At 40.0% G+C, this 24,458-nt stretch overlaps 1 protein-coding gene across 1 annotated transcript in view; it reads right to left on the bottom strand.

Annotated features, from left to right (window-relative positions):
* LAMA4 (laminin subunit alpha 4) overlaps positions 1 to 24,458 on the bottom strand; it is a 107,125-nt gene that overhangs the window by 4,377 nt on the left and 78,290 nt on the right. The window contains exons 22-36 of the mRNA XM_050893683.1: positions 21,146 to 21,279; positions 19,767 to 19,938; positions 17,537 to 17,668; positions 16,315 to 16,457; positions 16,145 to 16,153; positions 12,771 to 12,900; positions 11,485 to 11,622; positions 9,805 to 9,938; positions 8,313 to 8,477; positions 7,468 to 7,621; positions 6,547 to 6,740; positions 4,789 to 4,978; positions 3,767 to 3,922; positions 2,800 to 2,959; positions 1,638 to 1,768 (exon numbers count right to left, since the gene is read on the bottom strand). Coding sequence (XP_050749640.1) covers positions 1,638 to 1,768; positions 2,800 to 2,959; positions 3,767 to 3,922; positions 4,789 to 4,978; positions 6,547 to 6,740; positions 7,468 to 7,621; positions 8,313 to 8,477; positions 9,805 to 9,938; positions 11,485 to 11,622; positions 12,771 to 12,900; positions 16,145 to 16,153; positions 16,315 to 16,457; positions 17,537 to 17,668; positions 19,767 to 19,938; positions 21,146 to 21,279 — 2,142 coding nt within the window. The remainder of the gene's footprint in view (positions 1 to 1,637; positions 1,769 to 2,799; positions 2,960 to 3,766; positions 3,923 to 4,788; positions 4,979 to 6,546; positions 6,741 to 7,467; positions 7,622 to 8,312; positions 8,478 to 9,804; positions 9,939 to 11,484; positions 11,623 to 12,770; positions 12,901 to 16,144; positions 16,154 to 16,314; positions 16,458 to 17,536; positions 17,669 to 19,766; positions 19,939 to 21,145; positions 21,280 to 24,458) is intronic.

Raw genomic sequence — 24,458 nt, 5'->3', positions numbered from 1 at the left:
TTATCCACCCTTGGACAAAATATATAGGAGCGATTAAAGCAAATACAGAATCATGAGATAAAGTGGCTCCTTAATAAATCACCCAGACAAGCTGTACTGATAGGGAGAGATGCGTACATTTAAAAAATGAATTAAAGGTGCTGATTGTTCTTATTTGTGCAGCAAAAATGTTTTCACAAAACAGGTCCTCGGTAATGCATTCAAAGAGAGCAGATAGTTCAGGGTAAAAACTACAGATGCTTACTAAGAAGGTAACTGGCATACCTGTTGCAGTGACAAGCAGGGAAGAGCTGCTTTTCCAGGGTGAATTTTGTTTATTAATTGCATATGCGTTATACAGGAAGTGAGGTTTGAAGCAGTGAGGCAATATCTTCTGTTAGACCAACTGATACAGTTGGAAAACCAGACAAATTTCTGGACATGCAAAGCTTCCATCAGATCTTTACATAAAAAGTACTGGGCTGGACTAGTTGTATACAGATGCAACCTTTAAGTGTGGCATGATACACAGCAATGCACTGTGCTTTAAGAAGTTCTTTCTTAAATTTCGTAATTCACCAAGGACTAGCTACAGCTGTAGGAATGGGCTTTATCTTACCTAATCAGCTGTCAAAAGTTAGGTGCCTAACCAAAGCACCTGTTGTTTGCTCTATAGTCAGTGTAGAAAAATAGATTCTCTGAATGACAACTCATTTAGTCACCTATATTAGACACCTGCTTTAGGATAGGATGAATCACCATGTTAGACTGTCCACTCAGTCACTCTACTGTAGGTTCCTGTTCTTGTAAGAGAGGTGACAGCATGTTTCCTCAGGTGTTGCTTTTCTAACTGAGGTACAGCGAGCCCCGCTTCAATACCCTTCCACTTTGATTGACAGTTAGATACTGGGTAGTGCATTGCAGTGGTTAAAGAATATCCACACTGCTTAGTCTCTTGACTATGCCCTGAGTTTCTTTTCTGCAAAAAGGAGAAAAAAAGAAAATATTTCCCCTGCTGTAAACCTTTGCTTGTTTTGTCCACTTAGACTGCAACTTATTACTGTATGTGTGCAATGCGTAGCATGAAGGGATCCAGGTTTTAGCGATGAACATAATAAAAAAATAGCAACAACTATCTGGTAAGTTCATTTCAAACCTCTCTCTTTCAACTGATAGCCTTACAAAAATCCAGAGGCTCTACAAACCAGATCAATAGACAATCAGAATTCACTTTCCCTCACTCTCCCCATCACATACACATATGTTAAAGGAAGAAGAGACTGACTGCAACTCAGACTTCTCTTTTAACAAACAAGAAATAAAAATTCATCAACAGTTACCTTACTTGTAACTGTTACACATTTTTAATGTGTGGATGAAAGCGCAGTACCAAAGAGTCAGTGGTCTTGCTTCTTTTCAACTGCTCATTAAATATTTATAGTTGGTATCAGTAAAATGATCTGATTTTGTCTTAGGTGTTATTCTTTGTATTTTAAAATAAATATCTGGGTTGCCTAATCTAAGCAATTAGTATATTTAGGAGAGAAATAAGAATCAATTAATGGCAAATTTGTAAGACAAAAGCTGCATATAGCAGAGCCCAAGTAGGTAGAAGAGGAACCAGTCAAAGCAGTGGTGAAATGTGACCTTCATTATACCTGTCCATTTCTCATGTGCATATTCAAGTACTCTCCATTCACGCTGTGACCATGCAGTAGAATTCCTGAGCTGCTTCGGGGACGTATTTCAAAAACAACTTCAAATTTCAGGCCTAAACTGAAGGATTCATCTGTGAGGTAAAAAGAATAACATTCTTTTTGTACTGAGTTAGTGATGAAATTGGACATTTATTCAAAGTCAAAAGAGAAATTCAAAGCCCAGGATGGAACTTATTTGTCCTGTCTTTAAAACTATTGAAACACGTGCCAGTTCACATACTTGAAGAGATGGCATGGTGCGCCATCAATGACCCATTTCAACTTTTGTTTTGATTATGTTTGCTTGGAGTACTAATAAAGGTTTCTTTATTTTTCTTATTATTTAAAAAAATGTATATTTTGTTTAAAAATATTTCTTAGCAATGAAATGGACAGCAGAAAGTAAATTATCTGTATTTTTTGGCAGTTTCTTATTGTGCAATTCGCTAGACATTCAGCAGTCTTTATACAGTGAGTGGGAGTTCACTTGAGCTTTGATGATTCAGTAGAAGAAACTCCCTTTTTCAATCTGGTGGCAGGCCAGGGAGCAAATTAGAAACACTGTCTAATTTTTCTTGGTGTTGCCAATGAATAGGGTTATGCAGTTTCCTTTCCTGTTCAGATGAGAGCCCATGTGACAAAAAACCCTCATAAAACACTTCCTGGAATACAGCAGGCCTAAATGACAGAAAAGATGTGTTCTGTCATGCTGTTCATTATCAAGACATGCAGAAAGCCTTTCCTTAGGATTTTTGAATTACATGTTGTTTTATTAATTAAAAAACTAAGGGATGACCATTTGCTGGTGTACTTGGTCTTAACCACATTGACTTCTATATGTCTATGATAATTTTTACCATATTATAATCTATTCCCTTGTGAAATTATTCTAATTATTTGAAATACATACATACAGATGTATTTATGTAACAACTTGTTAAGTTTCATGGTGACATTGTGACCTGTCAACATCAGCTGCTTACCACAATAATGATCTGTATCTAACAATCCTTACAGCTCACAGCCTCAGAAATTACCACACCCTTTAGTGAAATATGCCGTTCTGAAGCACAGTGAATACTACAGTCGTCTTATGGGATACATTTGTTTAGTAGTGTATTACCAAGGACGACATATCCTCCTTCCGATGAAAAGTATGTTCCTGCTTCTGATGGGCCTTCAAAGCAAGGCGTTACACTAAATGTCTGTGAAGCTGAAGTAATTGATCTTCCATTGAGCTGTAAATTGCTGAGACAACCACTAAAACTGTAGACAGAGTTAATCTGAGGGGGAAAAAAAATCATGATTAGTAGATAAACTGCTTGTGGAAGGAAATAAACTCTTCTGTCCTTGTTTGTACTTGTTTATGAGCTGTAAGGCTGTGACTGTCTGGTGCATCAGTTTTGAATTAAAAAACTTTTTGTAGCCTCTCATGTCTCTCTGATGACTTCAAGGTAACTCCAGCTTGTGTTGTTTCTCAAACAGTCCTTACTGAACCGTGAGAAACAAAGCACAACCAGAGCAAGGCAGTGTTATACATACCTCTTACCCTCAAGGCAAGACAGGGGTCTACTTTTTCGGAGTAGTGTATCTATCTTGTTAGGCACATAACACTAAAGATTACCTTGAAGGAGACTTGGTTATGTTCATTTTTGCTTTAACACTCCTTTCCACATACTTCAGTACCAAGATGTAGAGCAGAATCCTGACTTCTAGGTACTGTCTTAAAACAGAGATACTAAGACAACACTAAAATCTCTCCGAAACTCATCTATGTCTCAGACCTTAGGGTGAAACTGATCTCATCTAACTTTACCTGTCTCATCTAAGCTTGGATGTCACTAGGATTTCTCTGTTCCTCAGGGACCACTGGCTTTCCAGTTGCTGCTGCAAGTCTGTGGAAGTCTAGCCCAGCTACCATCAGCCCAGCCCTGCAGGATCTTTGCTATGCACTTGAACTGAGCTGTGTGCTCCTCAGCGTGCTGAGGATTCAGATCATAATATACTTTTGCGTGAACTCATCCCTACAGTCAGCTTTTGCATTAGCTGTACATAGAGGTATGGGATGAGGTAACGGGTGTCTGCTTTACCTGGATATTTTTTACAGCTTTTCCAGGAGCTACACCCCCAATATAGAGTGGTTCAGTGACTTGCCAGGTATTAGCATTACCGCCGAAAGGTTCTTCCAGTACTCGGAGACCATCAATTATCAAGCGACCAATATTTTTGCCTCTAATAAATATCACCTAGAAGGGGAGGAAAAAAAATTGGAAGATTACTTTCATCTGTTGAGGGAACACTCCTGTGCAGTGGAAGAAGATAAGTTTGAGAAGAAAAGCTTGTGAGTGATACTCTACAAGCCTGTTATATTAACTGCCAATGTTCTTTGCTGGACAACCCCTCTTTTCACATTCATGTAAAGGCTAGATAGTAAAACTGCTGTCTTTCTTACATTTTGGTGTACGAGGCAGAGGTAATCAAGGTGTCACAAGGTCTACTGAGATCTGCCCATCTTATATTTGCATATATGATTCATTGCTACAGTGCTATCACTGTTAGCATGTTCACGATCTTTGCCATTTTTATGGTCTGGATTCATCCAGCCTGCTTTAAACACTTACTTGCTCAAGTTAGGAGCTTAGTAACTGTAGACTTCTGTAGTCAGTGAGGAGAGAGAGGTACCTACAGAGGGAAAATCACCTTGACCCCTAAAATTGTCTCTATTTTCATAGACTACAGAGGGAGCCTAAGACAGCTGTGCTTCTTGCTTAGGCACTTCAAAGAAATTCGCTGAACAAAATTATCCTAGTCCTTCCTTTCCTAGCTAACTTAACTCTTAATTGCCTCACTGTTCTGCTTGTTTCCATCACTTCTGTTCAGCTGTTAGTGTTGGGAATTGCTGGATTTTTATAACTGACTCACTTTCCTGTCCCTAGTTAATGACTTGATAAAATGCCTCATGGAAGATTTAAAAATATTGGCAGAAGTTTCTCAACATATAGGTGTGGTTATGAACCCATGAATGAAAACTCCCTGAGCTGTCACATCAGCAGTGTCTTTACTGCAGCCTTGATAGCATGTGCCATCATAATGATTGCTTTCTTTTACTTACATTGTGCCAAAGGCCATCATTGTATTTCTCTTGGCTCTTAATCCTTATCTTCTGATGACCAGCATTAAACATAAAAATGAGTCGGCCATGAGCAACAAAAAGGGCCATGAAGTTGGTCTCTTTTTGATCCGAGACGTAGAAAATCATTCCATGAGATGAGTGAGTTTTCAGACTGATAGAGAACTGAGCTCTGCCACGTAAAAACACAATATTAAAATTAGAGCAGATATAATTGACTTAAATTAAACTGCAGGCAGAGGAAGACTGAGATTTTCTCTCATCCAAAGGAATATACATCTCCTTTATGGAAATGATGTTTCTGAGAAACATTCCATACTGGGTTTTGGAGTAGAAGTCAAAGTTGGAGAAGAAGCTGCCTTACAAGGAACTTGTTTTCAAAAATTAAAATCTCTGGAATGAATAAAATCAATACGGACCACCAATAACTGACACTATATATACTACATTTCCATTCCTGTTGAACAGCAACGTTGGGAGACTTTTTAACTGTGATGGCATGGAGGCCTGACAGTTCACAAATCTTTAATGTTATTCCAGACTCACTGCTAAGCTTCTCCTTCCTTGTAGTTCCTTGTGAAGTCCAAGACAGCATGGCAAGTTACACCGACTTGGTTTGACACTGTCAACAGTGAAGATTTCTTGAGTGATTGGTATTATTACTTTTGGTCTAAAAAACGGCAAAGCTGCACCGGTGTAGGACAGTGCCAGCACTGATTACTCCTGCGTCTCATGTCAGGTGAGAAGCCTAGCTTCCATTCTTCATATTGCCTGAAGGATCTATACGTTCCCCATTGCATGTATGTGTACATTCCACACACACTTAGACCGTTGCCAGTATGGGTTGTTTTAAAACATCACAAGCCATTGTTTTTTTAAAATGCACATTACAATGATGAAGCTCTAATAACAGTTGTAAAACAAATATGTCTTGTAGGGATGAAGAGACATATTAGAGTTTGGGTTTTCCTTCTTCATATGGGCACCATCAGGACTGCCCTAAGTAAAACACTATTGAATTAAAACGAATGTAATGCTTTTTTTATTTAAGTCAGGAAATAGCACTCTTCTTTTCTGAGTTAGTGGTCTGGTATGCATCCAGGAAGTGCTGTGTTGTTAAATTTATAGTCTTTCATGGAAAGTATTAAACCAAAATCCTTTGTTGGTCATAACATACCATATGGCATATTTTGGCCTGAGAATGAAATGTCCACAATATCTGAACTCATTATTAATTACTTGAATTTCCATTATGGCTTGAATTGGACATGGTTTTCATAGCTTTATGTCCTACTGCACTGTGTAGATTCCTAACCATTAAACAGCTGACAAGGTCCACTCGACACGTAACTGCTTCATTTCTTGGTGAACTGTCGTGTTCTTTTCCAGTTCTGCTCTAATGCCATTGCTTCTTGCGTAAAGAGACTAAAGGTGCATTGCTTGTATAGAACTAACAACCTCAAAGTCTTTATACAAATAGGTAAGGAGACACATTTTACTAATATACAATGCAGATGAAGACTCCACAAGAGGGATATAACTGGAAACATATTCTATTTATTGCTCTTACTCAACTGAAACACCTTTTAATATATCCTAACAACATGCTCTATACAAAAATTGGCCCGAGATATAAAGGAAAAAGCCAAGGTAACAGCAGAAATGTGTCCTTTTTTAAAATTTGAAATACATCTTTCTCCTCCCCAGTATATTTAATTTTTATTTCTAAGGTCTCTTTACCTTTGACTGAAATCCTTTGGTATGTGATCAAATTCTTGCCGGCTGTTTGCTGTTCCTCCAAATTGGTATGCATGTTCGGTTGCCTTGGGATTCATGGGCAAGTGGCACTGAGGGTCTCTTTGCATATTCACTTCTTGATACAGTTTTTTGAGGCCAGTTGAAGACTGTGAAATCTTGTCTTTATCTCTTCCCACCTTCACAGAAAGAGAACCATTAACCAGAAATTTTAACTGAGATTGGACATAATAAAATAACAGTATAATTTATGTCTAAGCTAGTAATATATTTTTTCCTTACAAAAATACCAGGAATGGTTCCAAATCAAATTTTCCTTGAACAGATCTACTATAGATGCTGATTTAGGGCAGAAGGGATAAACAGAATACTTGTGTAGCTAACATAAATATAATTCAATTCTTTTGCAGTTTTCCTAGTTGTATCTTTTCCTCTCTGCTTTTGATGATATCAGCTATACTATAGGCATAAGAAGACATACTTGGACTAAAAGTTCTGCATGCTGGAAGAAGTTTTTTTTTTCACATTTATATTAATGCGTGCTAATTGTACCCAGCAGAGAGAGCCACACAGAAGTAGTTGAGAACAGAAGCAAGCGTATTGCCTTCAGGCTATAGAAGAAATCAGGAAGACTTGTTTCTGCAGTACTTTTTTGAAGATGTCATAAATTTTGTTTTACAGTTCTAGCAAGAGAGAATGATGTAAGTGTAGGCCAGATAGATCGGGTCAGGGCAGTCATTTGCAGTGATGGAATATGTAAAGGAACAGGATCCTTTCCTTCATATATCTGAAATAGTCTTCCTGTGGTACATTTTGGATCCATGATTTGGAGAATTCCCAGTCATGGCACAGTATGTATCAACTTTGGAAGACTCCAGGGTGGTACTGGGGCAATTTGTAGCAAACCTTTTTATTACGGTTTCCTTTGGCTTTTGATGAGTTTTTTCCTTTCTTATGCAGAAGAGCAACTGGAGGAGATTCAACAGGGCATCCATACAAAGAAGTCTGAACTTTCTCAGGGTACTGCTGGAAATCTTCCACTTCAACCTCTCGATCCAACCTGTGTTTCAAAGGGGGGATGACAAGAACAGCTTTTTTCCAAGTGCTGGAATTGTCTTCATAAAAATCACAGAATTTTACTTATATAGTTTAAATGATGTTTGGATGGGCTTTTTTTCATTCTTGGATCATGGATAAAAGTACAGATTTATCATTCAATGTTTGGGTAATGCAGGCAGCCTATACTACCTCTGCCTGTTGTGTCCATGCTTGCATAAACAGAGTATCAATCTGCAACAGCAAATTCACTTTAAAATCTTCTATATAAGAACATTTCATAAAGTGATTAAGATCAACAAATTCTGACCATTTTCACATGACCAAACTCCTAAATTCCCCAGCTTCTGTGAGATGCCTTAATATCATTTTGTTTCAAAGGCAGAGCTGAAAGCTACATAATATAAATGTAAATTACAGCTATGCAAATTATACTGCACCAGCAGCATTAGCAGGTGCAGTACTGAAAGCTGACTTACATCAAGTTATTCCCACTTTAACAATATCTTAACCTAGCAGGTCTGTGCCAACAGATTCCGTGGCAAATAAGGTAAGAAACTTATTCACACATACTGTCTAGCCTCACAAAATGAGACAGGGATTTTTATTGTGACAATAAATCAGTTCTCTTGAGCTACTATTTGAGCTGTCAGGCAGTGACTGCCTGGTAATGTGTTTGGGAAGATGCTACACACCTAGTGAAGTAAGCGTTGCTTATGCAGCCAGTGAAGTTGGCTTGCTGTATTCCAAGGGGAGAGCCACCAAAATAAAACTTCTTGTCGCTGTCTGGGCTTTTCCCTGCTCTGTCCTTTGCTGGGTTCTTCTTGCTTTGTTTCTTGTCATCAACAGTCAGCTCATATCTGCAAAGGCAAAGCATCCATTTTGTAGGCTAGTTTTGGAAATGTCAGTGCCAGTGGTTAGACAGTATATTACATGCACCCAAAATGTTCCGCTCAGTGTATACATCCCTGACTGGTAGTGCTCAAAGTCATGAGAAGACCTTCTCATTTCCAGCTGTGCCACAAGCAGCAGTGCAATAACCCACAGGCAAAGTTGAGTCCAGAGGCCCATGGATTTCATAATACCCTGGGGTTAATTGTGAAGTCCAAAAAAATACAGTCCACTCAGTGAAGATAGATAAACTAAGGGATTGCTAATAAATGGATGGAGCCACCATTTGGGTAAAATAAGATCTAAGCACTTGCTAATCCTTCTTCTTTATGACCCTATCCCTTTTTCCTTCTCTTTCATCACAGTACATTGATGTTTGAGTTTATACAATGTTTTTTACCTCATCTCATTTTGCAACGCATTAATTGCTGCAGAAGTCAGGAAGGATTCTGTTGCTTTAATAAGAAACTGAGTATAACTAAAGCATCAGACATTGATTTTGTTTGGCAAGTTCAGAATGCAGCACACTCAGGGAAACATGACAGTCCCCAAGGCTATTCCAAGGCACCTTTTCGCACCTTCAGCTTTTCAAACTATGTTTCTTGGATGTCAGAAGTCATCGGTACAAACCTCCATTTCTGTTAGAAAACTGAGAATGACCTGGTTGTATCTGCATAGGCAAGATTCTTGAAGAAAGATGCTTTGATTATTTGACCTTCTAAGAAAATTTTAAACATAGAAAACAACAGTAAAACATACCAATAAAACAATACTTTCAAGTTTTTTAAGAAGCACATAGAGAGACTTATTCCCTACTGCTCTATTTAGTCTTACATTTGTGTCTGTCAGTGCTAAAAATATTTTCAACATGTTCTAGTGTATATATCCCAAGTGAATGCTTTTTGTGAAGATGCCTCAATTACTTCAGGGTCAATTTGGGATTGCTTTAACAAATCAGAACAATCAATCCTGCTGAAAAATTAATCTCATGCTAGTCTTAAATTATATTAAACTGCTTTCATACTGGACGACAAAAAAGGACTAAGCTATTAGAAAAACTATTATTTTAGTTTTACTAAAAATTCCCAGCATCTTGTGCTCAGGCCAAGCTGGCCAGTTTTCAATCACACAGATTTTTGGCTTTGTATTTTTTTTGACTGAATTGATCAGTCAAAAATATCACTTAAAAAAGCCTACTTAAACATCACTTTGAAAGTGAATATTAAATGATAACATGCTTTACAGGAAATATTTATATTCTAAAGGTAGGGAATAAAAGATGCTGGACAGCTTTACCTTTCTGGGGTGACAGAAGTAATGATGAAGTGGGTTTTTCCATCGTTGTAATTTCGGTCTGGTGATTGAATTTTGGTTCCACTTGCATTTAAAACCACAGCACCTCTATCCATAGAGATGGATAATACATCTGACTGAAATACAGACAAAAACATCTTCATAAGCAAGTGTGACACAGAAAAATTAACAGTTCTGTGCATTTTCCTGTTGCATTTATTTTCCTTCCTGCTGTTTTCCCCATTTGTGCTTTATTTGCAGAAAGGTATACTGAGAAGCAAAACAGGAGATGATCTCATTAGAATTTATATTCTTGCTGTTTTCTAAGCCTGAATTCTGGGAATTCTGCTGCAGATTATGTCTTATGTATCTGTCACATGAACTCCTTCCATCTAGCATGGATGTATGATGTTTACATTTCATTTGTGTTTCTGGTATGCTGGTACTGTATAGAGCAGCTGTTACTGCAAGATTCCTGCTGTCATAAGATCAATAAATTTTTTTCTTTTCCTAATCCCCTCTGATCAGACCCGTTCAATCACTCAAAATTATCTCAGAGATAAGATCTGCTATCTGGGTCAGGCATACAAGATCACCGTGCCACATAGCAGGAATATTGTTTGTTCCATTAGAGCAAGCGCTGCCACTGTGCACTCCTAGGAATCATCCTGTCTCATTCTGTCAGGTACTAAATAGCTGAACCTCCATTTGTTAAGTAGGGCACTTGGCACCTCATAGGATTAGAGCTTTTGAGTTAAAACCAGCAGTGGTGTGTGTAAGGCCTCATTTATGCAAATGATGTGCATAACTGACATGGTTACTGATTTCTATCTATTTAAGGTGATACTCCAGGCTGTAAAATGTAAAAGTTCAGGAGTGGTTATCGCTGTCATACAGCCTTCCCTGCTGCACTGCTGATGATCTTCTGCAAATATGGCAGAACAGACATTTGGGGGTGGTTGCAAATGTTCTGTCATCTGAGCTCATGCTGCAGATGTCAGTCTGAGCCTGCAGGATCTTGGAATCTTTCTGGCTCACACAACATTCTGGGAGTGCAAGTCCATATTTCCATGTGCCCATGTCACACCTCTGAGGGGGCATTTAGAGCAGCCTGGCTTCCCATAGCTGCAAGGAGCCATTCTCAAGTGTAGCTTTTCCCAGTCACAGATGGACGTCTAAGTACCATCTGGGAATACAGGCAGCTTTCTGAGTGATTTCTGTCAACTCAGCAATGCTCAAAATACCATCCCACTAATTCAGACAGACTTTGTCTTTGCTGCTAGGGGATTGTCTCTGGATGGAAAATGTCAGGCCCTTAATATTATTTGTACTCTGGTAGCACCTACAGGTCCAAATAAGGATTGCAGTGCTGCTGAGCACAGCAATATCCACTCTGCATTTCTGCCCTAAGGACTTTATTGAGCACAAATGGATGCATGTTAATTCTAGGCATATGATCAAATTCTCTTCTCAACATCAAAATGATGTCTAAGCATTGCTGGTTTTCATCTGTAGATCAAAAGCAAACTGTGAAAATGAGGTCATCAATGAATGCTTCTATATTGCAGATTGCTTTCTCTATTATGAAATCATAAAGTGAGAAATTGTATTATTCCCCTAGTATTCTCCTGGGAAACAATGTGAGGATGAGATAAAACAAACTGTAAAGAAATATATACTCACTCCTTCAGAGTAGTAAAACAGCAGCCCATTGGGCTGTAGTGTCCGGAAATTAAAGCCTCCTTCAAATTCACTAAAGAGGGACACCTTTTGGCTTGATGCAATGAAGCTCTCTCCATTGAAATATGCTTTGCGGGACATCTATGTATTAAATAAAACAAAATTACAAGTAAACCTTAGAAAACATTCAAATCATAAAAAGAATGAGGCTATTTCTTTTTTTTTAAAGATGCAGCCAGTTCAGTTCTATAAAACCTTCAATTTTTCCTGTGTGTCTTTTAACCTAATTTATATAGGCTTTCCCTCACATGCTGTGAAAATCTTAAGGAAGTATAGCTATTTTAGACAGCGTAAGCCAAATTGTTCTCCGTTCCCTGGGATTCCTGGCCTCATCCTAAGTCTGCTGATGTTAGTGAGCATGAAGACGAGAAGCAGAGGGGGCTCAAGCCCCTGTCTGAGCTGTGTGGCACCGAGTCACCATTCCAACATGTGATTTATTAGTTTGCGTGCTGCACTGCGTGCTGGGGTGGGGCAGGGGGGGTGTTGGACATGGTGGTCTATAACCCTCTGAGTCTCAGGAGTAAAACTGAGTCCGAGGTAGGACAAATTGCAGCTAGCTTCCTTGTTGACAGAGGGTGAAATTGTGTGATGAGTTCTACAAGTGGTGGGCTCCTTCATTGTCACAGATTCGCAGCATGGCTTTGGATAGACATGGCCGTAGGATAAAGACCACAAACACTGTTTAGATTTACCAGCCTTGCATTGTAATGGACAAATGATGAATGATGGAAGGGATCAGAAACGAAATGGCAATTTTCTCAGTGCTAGTGCTGGTGTAGTTGGTTTGTGTATCACAGAGGAAGAGCTGGCCTGACTTAAGGGGAGAACTCATTTGAAGGGTGAATATCTTGCTGTCTTTTTCATTTCATACATCTGTATTAGGATGCATGTGAGGACAATTCTCCTTGTTTCTTTCAGAAAAAAAAATTACGTTGGAATATTTCCGTTCAGAATACAGCACACAATTTATTTCAGATCCAGCTTTCACATTGAAATCTCACATATGATAAGAGTATCAAGTGAAACACTGTGTGCTGTAATTCGGGGTGAAAATTGGGTAGTATATCAGCAGACTTAACACACACACACACCACCCCCGCCAGTCAATGAGTGCATTGTCATTTCCTTGGTTGAAGACTTTCTTTCCATTGTTTGGAGTAAAACTCAAGCTCACAGCTGTATCCATTGCCAAAATTTTGTTGTTATCTCACAAATGATGTTACGCTTACCAGTGAATCCTCTGGGCACCCATAGCTGATTCCCAGGGTTCCTGGTTCTTCTAACAAGTTGAAATCCTTCTTTTGGAACTGGAAACCCTTCATGCAGCCTTTAAAGCCGATACTTCCTGCCAGATGTGAGCTAATGCTGTTGGAAAACAATGCCAAACAAGCTGCAGTTAGATAGGCCTTGCCTTTCTGAACAGACTTTTATTGCCAAGGTGTTCTAAAATACTTGGAAGAGCCTCAGTCATTTGCCTCACTAGTGCCCAATTCCTGCATCTTATGTAAAACAACTAATTAACCACATTATGTGTTTTGAAAAGTCAAGATGCACCAGTTGTAATAAATGTTATGGGGAGAAATATATGAGAGTTCAAAGAGGACATCCATATAGTGTAACTTTAAAAAGATAAAAATAGCTGCTGAAATGAAAAGCCTTATTTTAAAATGTATTTCTACCCACTTACAGTGAAAATTAATGGATTTGTATCTCCATTTTTTTATCATTTCAGAAAAGTTCTGGTTTAGTTTTCCTGTCTTGCTTTTACTAGCAAGCTCCATTCTTGCCTTTGGAAGCAAATGGATCTCTATTTCTTAACAAACAATAGTAACAGAGGTCAGGGAAGCAAGAGTAAATCCTGCTTGCTGATGAGTGGGTTTACATAATTGTAAATGAGAGCAGTAGGTGGGCTTCCAGGATCCTTTTTATGTCAGATTTGAGGTAGATAGCACAGCAGTGTATCCCAACTGCTCCTACTCACTGCTCTACGTTTTCCAACTCCACCCCTCATCAAGATATCACAGCATTACAGCACAGGAGAAATATAATTGAATTTATCCTCACAATACTCAAGGTCCATGAAGAAGAAGTAATTTGCCTAAAATCACATGAGATCTACTGGGTGCCAGTCCAGGAGATAACTAAGGAACAAATACACTGAAGGAGTGAATGTGAAACCTGGAGTTTTGACCTGGCTACCTGTAAATGGTCTTTGTTCTTTCGACAGGATGTACCTTAGCAGTGGGATTCTTCTCACCTCACATGAGATGATACTGACAGTGTTGACATCTGCTTCTGTGCTAGTTGTCTATGATTTATCTCATTGTAAGGTAGACATTGGAAACACGATGGATGAATCAGGCTCTGGTAGTGCTTATTTTTCTACATTGGCAAAAATGGACCATCAGGTGAAGTAGCGCAGATGTACATGTACATGTCTGAAATAAGGTGAGAGGGGGAGCACTGTAGGGGCTTAATCTGTTCCTCAGTGAAATCAGCAGGAATGCAAAATCAACAGGAAGACTCCTGCCATCCTCACTGGGATTTGGATCAAAGTGTGGGGTATCAGTCAATCAGTTTAATCTCTACTCTGATTGACCATGTGACTGTCTGGATGCCACAAATACGCCTTTCTGTTAAATGCCATTAACTTAACGACATTTTCTAGGAGCAACAGGAACTAGAGAAGATCGGCTTTAACCTAAAGAAAGGCTTCTGAGTTTGTTTCTTAACAGTTCCCAGCACCCAGTGCTCCAACCTCCCCTTAGCTTTCTGCTTTATGCAGTGACTGAGGTGGGAGAAAAATAACATTTAATGGTACTTCCAGATTCATTTATTTGGGAAAAAAGACATTTGACAGATGAAAGTGCTGTTGAAGTGAATGAAAATACACTGCTTTGAAAGAATATTAAACTCCTCTAAGACTACAGCTAGTTTCCCCCTCCTACTGCTGCCCCCCAAAGTCAGTTAATGTAAGTCTGTCTAGAAAAAGGAAGCATAAATATCAGTAGTAGATAGTAGTAGTAGTAGAGAGGTAGTAATAGGTCATCAGTAGATGATATCATTCTAATACCGACTTATGCTCCAGATGAAAATGGAATGATGTCACCACATTTGTAGCATACTTTTTGCTGTCTACCCTTGTCATGAGAACCAAAGCTGAGTACAATATCAAAGACAAAGTTGTAGCTCCGCTTAAATAATTTCTGTATACGTTTTTCAATATTATAATTGATCATATTTTTACAATGCTTATGGATTTTTTCTGATACAACATGTTTATTGAGATGCTATTTTTCCTGCTTTGACAGTACCTTCCAGGTGTTTTGCAGAATAACCACAGTTCACTCATAAAACTGCGGGCATAATTCATGTGATTCATCTTGTATCCTGCATTTGTGAACAAGCCTCATCTGCCATTGAGCTGCTCAATTGCCTAGATTTCTAGGTCCTTCTGGGCTTTTTCAGAGTTCTCTAGGCTTGATTAACCAAAGTAATTTTCACCACCCTTTTGTCCTTTGTTTCTAGATCGTTATTGTATTTAATACCAGCCCTCAGAGAGATCCTTTGGGCATGTGCTGTAGAGTTTTTATACTGTGAAAATTGAAGAGTTACTACAATGTCCTATTTTCTCTTTCCCACCTGCTTTCTAATCCACTGCAGCCTTTCCCCTCTCCACCCCACTAGTTTTCTTAATAGCCCCTTGTGACAGACCTTTGTAAAGAACTATTTGAAAGGCCAGATAAATTATATACTCTGTTTCTGCCTTGCCCACCATTTTGTTTGCATGTTCAAATAATTACATGGGATCGAAAGGCATCATTTTCCTTTACATGAAGATTGTCCCTTTCTTAAAAGCTTAATCTGTAAGTATTTTATATCTCAGACATTATTTATTGATTCAACAGGCTCTCCTGACAACCAAATAAAGTTTCAGGAGATTTTTCACTAATTCCTAGAAACTATTGTGCAACATTTGCTGTGTTTCCTTTTTTTTTACATAGAGGGTATTCTAAAGAGAGATGGTATTTCTGTTAGCATTTGTGACACTTAAAACAGCAGCTGGAGCCGTTCTGAAAATGCTGGCCTTGCTGTCTGACCCCGGGTATGAATATTGCCTGTCAGAAGAGCATACCCTTCTTCAAGCAGCCAGTCTGCTCTCCCAGGGCGTGACCCTGGTCCGGCAGATTCCCGCTGCAGGAAATGAGAGTCACAGTCTACTGAGATTAAGCTTGGCTTCTGTCAAATGGTACAATGGGAAAATGAGACTTTTTCTTTTCTTCCCACGCCTACACAGAGCCAGCTGACTTGGGTCTAGAGAGAATCTGAGACGGATCAGAACTGACATGCGTAGTAGGAAAAACATCATCTTTAGATTTGAAAATGCAGTTAGTAGAGGGTTTTGATCCTTCAGCTAGTGCATTGCTATTTTACAAAAAGATCAATTCTTGCAGAGCAAGGAGGAATAGCGATTCTATATATTCATGTGTTCTTTGAAAATGCCTTTTTGTTTTAAGACGACAATGGTTTCTGTTACCCTTACTAAAACTAGACCAGTTTCAGCAGAATTTACCTGTGCTGGATCAACTCTAATCCTTGGTACTTCAGAGCTCTGAGAGACATTTAGAAGAGTGTCTGAGGGGTTGTTTTACATAAGGTATTGAGGCTGGGAAAAATGTTTTATTGTAAAAGCCTTTCAGCACAGGTCATACAACGTAACTTAAATATGGTGATTACTTGAAGATAATGATTGAATCCCAGTTGTAAACCAACCTGGAGTGCAAGATCTCAGCAGGTGCTCCTCCAATATAGATGTCTGTGAATGGCATTGCTGTTCTTTCATTGTCCACACTTTTTATATGTCGCCTGTCTACTACCAAGATCATCTTCTTGGAATTGTGATATATAATAGAAATCTGAAAAGAAAAAAATGTGCTTACAAGTGTCCCAAGTGTCATCTTCTGTAAGTCATCATAGTGATTTTGCAAAATTGATTGCATCTTTATATCTTTTTGTTTGAAAAGTTCCTCCCATTTATCAAAAAAGTTGTTTGTAAATCAGGAGAGGCTGACAACAATTACTAGTAGGGAGCTTATTTTGATGTCATAATTTCTCTGATGACTGAAAATCCAGGATATTTCACTTTTAGGAATAAATCCACATGAAAGTACCTCATATCAAATTCTATGCTGCGGCAAACAGATCATCTCCATTAACTTCAGAGTGCTTACTTGATTTATCCAAGAAGCTAGGGCATACTTCTTAAAGAACTTACTTCATTTTCAAAGCATAAAAGGCTTAATTGTGCTCTGCTTAAACAGGTTGAACGGAACTGTAGCTGTAGTTGTGGATCAGGAATCAGACTTTGAATTTGTATCAAGTAAATGGCAGGAGAAGCAAGCCACTAAGCGTGATTTGCTACTGTCACTGTCACAGTTATACTGTCTTAAAGCAAATTCTCTTAAACCAAATACAAGTAGATATTTTAGGTCTGCCAAAGTCCCTAAAATACTATGCATATGTAAAAGACTGCTACCAAATTAATTCTCCCTTCAAATGAAACGAGAAATGCAATATTTCTTGTAATACAACTAAGGTGGTCAAGTTAACATAATGACATGTTTTTAGTTGAGGAGAGTTGTATATTTGAAGGACATAGTTGTCCTGGATATAATTTAATTTTGAATTAATAACACTTTTTCTCCTACGTGAACTGTCCTGTCCTTGGCTAGTAATATGCAGAATCTGTCCACAAGTACTGATTTACGAGGAGGCAGGGAGAGCCTTCCCTTTCCACCGCTCAGTAGTGGTGGGACTTGTATGTGCTCTTTGACATGCAAGGCAGGCATGCACTCTACTCTTCTGCCTGCTCTACTGCATCACCACCTGGCCCCTCATCCCTTTGCTCCTCTCATTGGTGTTGGAGCAAATTATTGCTGCTTTGGAGCTGCTGGGATAGTTGGTCAAATGGCTGTGATTGTAACCACATCCCTACCTCATGAAATTTAGCGTCGTTAATCTGAGCCTTCTTCATGGAGTCCTCTAGCAGCACAGGGCCGGTGCTGAAGCCAAAGTCATAGCGAAGGTACAAGAAACCATTGTGCATCTCTAGACTGAAGAACATACTCTGTATAAAACAAAACAGCAGTCAGAAAAGCACTATGATTGTGGCAGCAATTTAAAAAAATTAATAATGTTACGAGAGTGTCTGACTGTGAAAAGCATGCTGGGAAAAGGTCTTTTTATTTGCAAAACTATAACACAGTTTCTGAATTATTTTTATATATATGTGTATATATACACATGCACACATAATTGTTTGATAAACAGCACTTATTTGAAGACTTGGTGAACTGTTTCCCTGTAGGAATAGTATTTGGTAGCACAGTAATGTCAATATTCTTTACCAGCAAAGTATTCCTAATGCAAACACATCTATTTACTGTCAAAGTAATACCATATGCCCCAAATGAAAGATGTTATACTGGTAAAAGCAATGTTGTGCTAGAATGACTGCATCTGCATTAGCAGCTTCTGTCACGACGCCTGTAATAGCTCAGGATTATATCTTTTCACAGCCCTGATCAGCACTGATGTATTTGCTGAAGGCTGAGCAATAGGTAGAGTGTATTTACTGTGTATTTGATTTCTGGATTTCCTGACTATTCCTGCTTCATGGTTTGGCTTCTGTTCTGTGGCTGGGTGACCTAAACTTTACAAACAGGAGCTCTACTTCAGAAAATCTTTAGGGAGTGCTTGAAATGAAGATCTGTACCATAGAATTAGTCTTATTGCAAAACTGAACAGTAAGAAGCAGAAAGGACAGTTTACAGCAACTGTGCATCTGGGTTAATGCTTTTAATGCTAATGTTTGTCTTCTCTCCTACTGTTCATGCTGTTGTTCCCATGCCTAATGGAAACATGGGAACAATAATTCTCAAAAAACTACTGCAGGCCAAGAACTGCTGTCTCAGACACAAATGAGTCCACCTTCAGAAGTCATTACTTAAAGTAGTAAAAGTAGGTTTTAATCTAGCGCTTTTAAATGAAACTGCAGCTTGGGTTTGTTTTGAACAGCTTAAACTTGAAAATGAAACAGGGATTACATTCAGAATATTTATGAGCTGTCTTTGCAGAACTGAATAATGGACCAGCTTACACAGTCTTTCTAAAAGTGCCTGTGAGCAGGCATGGTCTTCCACAGCTAACATCCAACTTGACTGCAGTTTCCACCATAATACACAAAGTGCATACATCTCCGACAAACCTCTGGGCACTTTTGCTTGGAAGAAAAATGACTGATCTGCAATAGAGGCTGTTAAACTTTTAAAAGCAGTTGCTTAGCCCAAAACCTCCTAAGACTGAAGGTTAGTGGTGGCATGCTATGCTGCAGAGCAAATTGCTCCCCACAGCTCTCTTCTGGAAGTTACCCTAAAGGTAAACACTAGAGAGTCGCTCTTCTAATGAGAGCGGATTTCTTTCTCTTCTAAATGCTCAGTGCGGTGGTACATGTAGGTGTCTAGACAAGTGTATGTCTGTGGACTGCATCTACATAGTAAAATGTTTTCTGTGGCTTTACCAAGCTGTAATCCACACAGGACTTAGGAGCTTGATGTGGAGATACCTGAAGACAAAAAAATCTGAGTTTGTCTTTAGAGGATATTTGCATATGGAGTCTACTTTCTTCAAAGCCTTACAGAGTTTGCATCACCCTCAAACTTCTGAAAAGCTGGTGATATTTGGATCAAGCCTTTTTATTTGGACTACTTTCTATTTTCAGTAACTTAAATAAATATTTAACTCTAGTACACCCTGAGACACAGTTATAAAGTGGCAGCTACCACAAAGTGGCTGCTTTATGGGAGTTACTTCACAGAAATTTCCTATTGCTTTGACTGTGCATTCACATTTAAATAAAGGTGCAACTACTGGGCTTAACTGGAATCTCTCTCAAAGTGTCATCACAAGGGTATGACCGGTCTGAAGTCCTGACTGTCTCTGGATGACAGCAGAGTCCAACTCAGGGCCTCGGCTTCCTGGGGCCTTTGCAGAGCAAGTTCCAGTTGCCTCCTAATGTATATATGCACCAGACGAACACAAAGTATTTCCTCTTTCCAGAAGGTAAATGTAAGGATATAAGCATGTTGCATTTTCCATGATATTGTAAGTACTGGGGAACTTGTGGTGCTCATGGATAAAGGGTACCAGCAAGATTTGGTACTCACCCCATTAATCATCAGCAGGATCAATCCGTTGTCTGTAGGCGTTCGAACTTCTATGTCAAACCGAGTCACCTGGCTGAATCTTCCCCTTCTCTCAATGTTTCTTGCCAAGGCATAGCCAGAACCATCAAAGAAATAGCTCACAGCCCGGCTCTGAGTGAAAGCCAACTTATTTCTATGAAAAAAACAAGCAGGGAAGTAATATTTGGCATATCCCCATTTTAATTTGGGGAAATGTAAAGGCCTTTACAATTAAAATACTTTCTTGAAATAATTGTTCTGAGCTGCTGCTTCTTCCTGGCAGCAGTGAGACTGATGACTTTCTTTCAAATTCTTTCTGGGATTTTTTTCTGAAAAATAGTGTGTAGCTTTGAAGGTGTATCTAACAACTCCTTCATCATTACCTCATGCTTTTATCCTGTGTTGTATGTAGAGGACAGGAAAATTCTTTGCTCATCCTTGTAAAGTGGCAGGCCCACAACACCTCCTTATTATAAGGATACACATACATTTCTATTAAGAGCTTGCCTGGTTTGTGCAGAAACCCATTTGAATTCTCTGAGGCCTTTAGCCGAGCATCGGCTCTGCTGGGGAGCCTAGGAGCAGCCCGCATGCACTGTCCTGGAGAGCAGCAGCTTGCGCTCCCTGTGGGAATGGTGTAGGAAGCAATCATTTGCTCTGTCCCAACACCTCCTGCATTTCTTCCCAGTGAGAGCTGCAAGTTTGTCTCCTGTTATTTGTATAGAGAGATTCTACTGTTGCTGCCTGTTGTATGAACAAAGTGCCTGCTAATGTCTGTGCTAAACAAACGCTGCGGTTGATGTTCACTTCTACTTTAGGGTCTGCATTTCCCAGTTCGCAAATGGCTTCTCTGAGGAATTTCTGTTGTGGGTTTCAGAGTGTGTGGCAGAAAGATAACTTCTGTACTGGCTTTGCTAGCTGGGGGTGGGACTGCACTCAAGTTTACCAGGCCCACTGGAGGTAACTGGCTGTGGCTGTATCACTTGCAGTGGCAGGATTCGAGTCAGAAGCAGTCCTGTCCTAGGCAAGCAGCGGAGGTAAGGAGAGAGCCTGGACCATGCCGCAGCTAACACAGCAGTTTCCCTTTCGAAGGCATGAGCAAGGTTGTGAGAGAGTTAATGGAGACAGCAGCAAATTGTAGAAGATCTCGAGTTGGAAGGGACCCATAAAGATCATCGAATCCAACTCCCATATATATGTAAGTTCAACTTGTTGACGCAACTAGGAGTTAAAAGTGGCCAAGTTCCTTCTGGACAACTCAATATCACCTTCACGTTTGTAACCTAGAGCAGGAGTAAACCACCGGAACTAGCACTTGCAACAAACCAGAGCAGCAGAGTGACGGTGGGACTGTCCCCTACCTGGCACAAGGTGGCGATGTGGTGGTGTCGATGTTATAGACATGCTTGAAGTTGTATAGGCTGATCACATCATCGTTCAGGGTAGCCAGTTCCAGGCAGCCGATGAAGCCAGGTAGGTTTAAGCTAGGAGGGAGCTGTGCAGAGGGCAAGGAAAAGTAAAAGGAGAAAGGTCACACTCTTTATTTGGGTATCATGAAAGCATTTGTGCCTGAGGTCAGTTTTGTCTCTCTGCTCTTCATATTTTGAAACAAATGGGACGATGCTACCCTGGAGTAGTCTTTGCAGTCCTTATCATGATATGGCCATTGTGCTGTAAGTTAAAATGGAGCACAGAAAAGGTCTCACAGTGAGAACAATAGGCCAGGTAAGGCAACTGCAAACAAAAACTTCTTTTGTAGTTTTGAAGGGAGCACCCTTGGAAAAGGGGAAAAGGGTTAAGATTTGACTAATCACAGATCTTGTTCAGTGTATCTGAATCTCTCAGTAGACATTTGATAACTAATGTATAGACATCCTTCACTGCCAGAAAAATAACTTCATACCGTGACAAAAGAGAGAAATGCGAGAGCTCTTTAAACCCAGGAGACTTAGATTTAAAGTCTGTACCAGTGTGTATTGGGTTTGCGTGGCAAGGTTTTGGTAGCGGGGGGGCGATAGGGGTGGCTTCTGTGAGAAGCTGCTAGAAGGTTCCCCTATGTCCGATAAAGTTAATGCCAAGTTCCAAGACGGACCCGCCACTAGCCAAGGCCGAGCCAATCATCAGCAACAGTGGTAGCGCCTCTGTGATAACAGATTTAAGAAAGGCAAAAGAAGTTACAGGGGAGTTGCAGTTGCAGCCAGAGAGAGAGCGGAGTGAGAAGATGTGAGAGAAACAACTCCGCGGACACCGAGGTCAGTGAAGAAGGAGGGGGAGGAGGTGCTCCAGGCGCCGGAGCAGAGATTCCCCTGCAGCCTGTGGTGAAGACCATGGTGAGGCAGGCTGTCCCCCTGCAGCCCATGGAGGTCCACGGTGGAGCAGATATCCACCTGCAGCCCATGGAGGACCCCACGCCAGAGCAGGTGGATGCCCAAAGGACGCTGTGACCCCGTGGGAAGCCCGTGCTGGAGCAGGCTCCTGGCAGGACCTGCGGACCCGTGGCCCCGTGGAGAGAGGAGCCCACGCTGGAGCAGGTTTGCTGGCAGGACTTGTGACCCCGCGGGAGACCCATGCTGGAGCAGTCTGTTCCTGAAGGACTGCACCCTGTGGATGGGACCCATGCTGGAGCAGTTCATGAAGAACTGTAGCCCGTGGGAAGGACTCACGTTGGAGAAGTTCGTGAAGGACTGTCTCCTGTGGGAGGGACCCCATGCTGGAGCAGGGGAAGAGTGTGAGTCCTCCTCCCCCTGAGGAGGAAGGAGCGGCAGAAACAACGTGTGATGAACTGACCCAAACCCCCATTCCCCGTCCCCCTGCGCCGCTCGGGGGGAGGAGGTAGAGAAAATAAGGAGTAAAGTTAAGCCTGGGAAGAAGGGAGGGGTGGGGGGAAGGTGTTTTAAGATTTGGTTTTATTTCTCATTATCCTGCTCTGATTTGACTAGTAATAAATTAAACTAATTTTTCCCCAAGTCGAGTCTGTTTTGCCCGTGACGGTAATTAGTGAGTGATCTCCCTGTCCTTATCTCGACCCACGAGCCTTTCGTTTTATTTTCTCCCCTGTCCAGTTGAGGAGGGGGAGTGATAGAGCGGCTTTGGTGGGCACCTGGCATCCGGCCAGGGTCAACCCACTACACAGTGGCTAATCCTCACTAGGTATTATTTTGAACAATTAGCAGGATATAGAAACTCCTTCTTTTAGCAATGGTCACTGCAATGGAATTTAAACAGCCACACTGATGAGAGGAAAAATACAAAAGAATAAAGCTGACAGAGGTAGTGAATCATTCTTTTAATATTAAAATACTCTGCCCTGTGGAACAGGTGTGATATTAATAACACCTCTTGTATTTCAGAGTCTGATCACTGCCAGTAACTTTTCTTTGGCTTCTCATTATTTCCATTTTGCTTACGATACAATAATAATGGTAATACAGCAATGCAGAATATGTGTAGCTGTAAGAGAAAATGAGATTCTTATTTGCAGCATGGATACGTTTGGTAAATGATCATGTTTCCTTTTTTTCCTTTCTTTCTTCTACTATTCTGTTAAATCATGTTAAGTATGAGACTTCTAATGGTTAAGTGGTACATTTCATATTTACAAAGTATGTAACAGGGAAGAAGAGGCAAAAGCTTTTAGGATATAAGACTGTATGTTAATAAATGAAAATGTGAGGTGTCTGTTCCTAAGCGAGAAGAGACCCATATGCTTATCAAATAATTCCATTAATCCTTTTCTTCTCATTCCCTTTCCCATTTTCCTTCACTTTTCTCTTTTCCTTTTCCTCTGCCCTGCTCTGGAGCAGACGTGGAGGGTTCATTTGCTGGATTACATTTTTTTTGTGCGTCTGTGCAACTACTATTCAGTCCTCAGTCCTATTCCCAGGCAATTTGCACCCAGGGCTCAGTAATCTAAAACTCAAACCATGGCATATATCTGGTAGTCACAGCAATGCAAAAGCTCAGGAATACATCAGCGTACTGAGTTAATCTTTGGTTTTATATTGTTAGGAGGGCTGCTTGCGGAACAGTAGTTGGATGTTTTTAGCACCTACTAGAGTTAGCTTAAAGAATTTAGCATTCTCTAAAGTCTTTCTAAGTACATTTTCATTCAGCCATGCAATTTTCATAGCCAAGATCATTCATAACAATTTCTAAATCCAAAAAGAGGACCTGGTATGTTCACAGAAGCAGGTAAGTGAGGTGCTAATTCATGCTGACTACTAGGAACTAGACTGAAGTAACTGTCTCACACAGGTTTTCAGACATGTTTTGCACAGGCAAGTCTTCACGCTGTTGTAAGGCTGGATTTAAACCAATGATAATTTAAATTCAAACAAATCACTATACTGCTAGTTTCCCACACTGTCCTAATATTAACAATACATTACTTTTCATTTTTGTGACAGTTGTAAAATAGAAACTGTAAGCACCAAGAACTCATTAGCATTGAAAAAAACTGGTAGCCTACAAACTTCGTTAAGCTGGGCTAATAGGCCTTAATTTATGCATACTACTTAACAGCTAGCATGCTTTTTTCTTCTTATTACTTTTCAGAAAACTTGAATGACAGCTAACAGGAATCTGATCACCTTAGTGTATGACATGATATGCTCGAGAAAACAGTAGTTTTCGCCATGGCTAGAAGATGGAGTCCTAAGATGATAAATGCCTAAA

This window comes from Gymnogyps californianus, chromosome 3, assembly GCF_018139145.2.
Source record: "Gymnogyps californianus isolate 813 chromosome 3, ASM1813914v2, whole genome shotgun sequence".
Lineage (NCBI taxonomy): Eukaryota > Metazoa > Chordata > Aves > Accipitriformes > Cathartidae > Gymnogyps > Gymnogyps californianus.
This window is presented reverse-complemented; position numbering and strand designations above follow the sequence as displayed.